General features: G+C 38.7%; 1 protein-coding gene across 1 annotated transcript; it reads left to right on the plus strand.

Moving 5' to 3' along the window:
- Positions 1–393: 393 nt before the first annotated feature.
- Positions 394–917, plus strand: LOC109160678 ((R)-specific enoyl-CoA hydratase-like; the record flags this gene model as incomplete). Its single annotated transcript, XM_019308955.1, has 3 exons — positions 394–471; positions 560–675; positions 773–917. Coding segments are annotated over 3 exons (339 nt in total), but the record flags the coding sequence as incomplete, so codon positions are not given.
- Between the last annotated feature and the right edge of the window lie 2,411 nt (positions 918–3,328).

Genomic DNA, 3,328 nt, shown 5'->3' on the forward strand with positions numbered 1-3,328 from the left:
GCCCACTATCCTTAATATTTAACCATATTCCTCATTTTTATTTCTTTAAAAAAAAAAGTAATGCATTTTTAAATTTAATTTAGCATAGCGCCATAGCGGGCTTTCAAGTCTCATCTCACTCCACAGCCACATGTACGTGTTTCTCGTCTTTCATTTGATTTGTATCTGCTATGCGTGTATCTCTACGTATATATACTGGAATCGACACCTTTGGATGGTGCACGAGCTCACTTGAATCTGTTTGGCCATCTAGTTTGGCGGTGGTGAGTGGGATATTGCTTTCTGCAATGCGGTAAGGTGTTTGATGAATTGTTTGTGAGATTTTCAGTTGTATAGGTGCGAGTGGATGTCTGCTTCTTTGCCTAATTTCAACAAGTTGTTGTTGACGTGCGTTTTGCTGGATTCAGTGACAGGCTTGTTCCTGGAATGTTGGTCGCTTCCTTATTCCCAAGAACCATCGCTTCAAATTTTGTAAGTCCGACTCATCAATTTTTTATACTTTTATCAAGTCATTTTGTTTAAGCCTCATTTCTCTTTTGGTGTTTGGAAATACTTGTAGCCGGGAGCTGTATATGTTTCGCAAATGTTGCAGTTCAAGTTGCCAGTGTACATTGGAGAGGAGATAGTTGGTGAAATATGTGCAACAAATATCAAGGTTCTGAAAGCAAAACATGTGTAGGTTGCCCTGCTGAATCCCCCCTGATTTCATGTATTTTCATCTAGATTCCATGTTCCTTCTTCTCCAAGCTCTTCAATTCGTTTTGATTGTCAGGGTCAAATTTTTCACCAAATGCTTCAAACGTGATGGCGCGCTTGTTATTGATGGCGAGGCCCACAGCGATCCTGCGGAGTCTGAACAAAGAACTAGCTCGACAGTGACTGTCGAGCTGAAGAACAAAAAATTATTTCTTGTTTAATGGTCAAAATGCATGATTTTGGTGTACTCGATTGTTGCCCGCAGAACAACACAAAGTTCTTCCCCGTTTAATGGTCGAAATGCATGCTTTTCCAGTAACCAGTTTTTGTTGAGCAAAGTAGAAATTAGAATTATGGACTGAATTTTGACAAACAAAATAAATTGACTTTATTGCTAATTCTACCGTCAACAACTCAAAACTATGAAGAACCGGAGGATGTTTAAGTTAAGAGTTAATTCCAGCAATGGTCCACCGATTATGTTGATTTTTCACATTTAGTCTTCGTTTTTTAATTTGGACAATTTAATCATCCCACTATTAAATTTTTTCCAATTGAGGTCCTTCCATTAAGTGCTGGTTAAGTGGGTGTCAATTCGAGGGATAAAATCGTCTTTTCCTTACTCGGTGCATAAATCTGAACCAGAATTTATAACGTCGTCAGTGCCGCCATTAATGCAAATCCTCATCATCATCACAACCTAGAGCTTCAACTCCTGACGACAACCTCGTCGTCGAGCCACCTCGATGTCTCGGTATCGTCGAAGATAGACGACGCCGACCATTGCACTCAGCTGCAGCTCTCCATCGGCTCCTCGAACTAAACTGAGAGGAGCAACAACGGCGAGGCGGCGGAGAACGAGAAATAGAGCTTCAGGGCCGATGAAGGAGGAGGCGCGGGAGCAGCTGAGGGCGGGGATGGAGGAGAAAGCGTACGCGAAGGAGGCGAGACAGCAGGCGAAGAAGCCAGATCGAGTTAGCGAAGCAAGAGTTCGCGAACACCAAGAGGATCAGACAGCACGCGCAGGCGGAATTGAACAAAGCGCAGGCGTTGAGAGAGCACGCCATCCAGCAAATCAACTCCACGCTCTTGCAGATCACCTTCCATGCCTGCAAGCACCCGTTCCAAGCTTCCGGCATAGTTTCTAGCCGCCCCGAAAATGCTTTGGTGTTCAACTATATCTCCTTGGCTTTAATGGAGAGCTGCGACCTAGACGGAAAAAAGTGATACCTTCAATTCGTCTTTCTATATTATAACTGTTCTTCATTGTCTCTTCAAACTTTTTTATATTCGAATTTAAAAAAGTTCCGCTTTTGCATTGTCTTTTTGTTTCTGTTGAAAAAGTCATCCAACAACTTTCTCAACGTGAATAATGTTTCATCACTTGTAATGAATGATTTTTACAAGATGACCATGTTTGTTAAAATGAATGGTTCATATTATTTTGGTTCAGAATTTTTTTATGATTTTTCTTATTTTCTTCCCTTTTTTTTTTTTGAATGTTACTGGCCCTATTACATTGTAATATCTGTTCATATACTTTCTCAACCTACTGAAACACAAAGAACCTACTGAAACACAAACAGAATTGAAAAAGCCTTTATTTCAATTTCATTATGAAAGTTTTCTTTTTATTTATTTTTTCATTTCTTTTTCCAGCTACACTTTTTTGTATCTAGATTCTATAGGTAGTGCCAATACAAGTCCTTTTGTTTTATTTTCATTCATTTAAATGAATATATGAATTATTCATATATTAGTTATTAGTATATTAGTTATTAGCATTTTTTTTCCATTTTTCAATTGAACCAATTTCAATTGAAAATGGAATTTCTTTTCTTTCCCAAATCTAGCTAACCTAACCCCGGATTCGTCTCTAGGAGAACTTCAAGAATCCCAGTCTTGAAAGTCCGGCGAAAATGAGGATAAATAGAATGTCCCCCAGAAATCATTAATTAGGCGTTCCGTAGCAGTAATTCCATTCATTCGAGGTTCTTCATGATTCATTATATTCCCATAATTTGTGCTTGCCCCATCACTCCGAACTCCATCATCCCTATTCTGGCTAGTATACAGGCGGTAAAAAAGCTTTATGAGGTAAGCAACTCCGGTCCGTGTGGTGGGCCCATGATATACTCCTAGTCTCAAAAGGTTTGTTGATTTCATATTAGCGTATATATTATTTACTTCCTCGATCATCTCCCGGGTAAGTCTATTCACACAAAGAACCTACTGAAACACAAAGAACCAATAACGCCTCCACTGAGGCTTGAACTCACAACCTTCCAAATGGAAGTCCAACCCGGATACCATTAGACCACATAGTCCTGGTATACATTTTCTTCCCTTAAATAACTATACATTTTGTTTGTATAAACTTTAGCAACGAAATATTCTATTCACTATTTATTATAAAGAGATATAATTTCATTAGTTATATTATCTTTATTTTCTACAATTCAAAGATTCATTACATGCCAAGACATTATGGTCTAATGGCATAAGGTTGCACTCCCATATGGGAGGTTGTGGGCTCGAGCCGTGCTTCAATAGGTTCACAAAGTAGTTATGAACATATACTACATTGTAATAGAGTCAGTAGCATTAAAAAAAAAATAAAAAATTACTGGCA

Source organism: Ipomoea nil, unplaced genomic scaffold, assembly GCF_001879475.1.
Source record: "Ipomoea nil cultivar Tokyo-kokei standard unplaced genomic scaffold, Asagao_1.1 scaffold2869, whole genome shotgun sequence".
NCBI lineage: Eukaryota > Viridiplantae > Streptophyta > Magnoliopsida > Solanales > Convolvulaceae > Ipomoea > Ipomoea nil.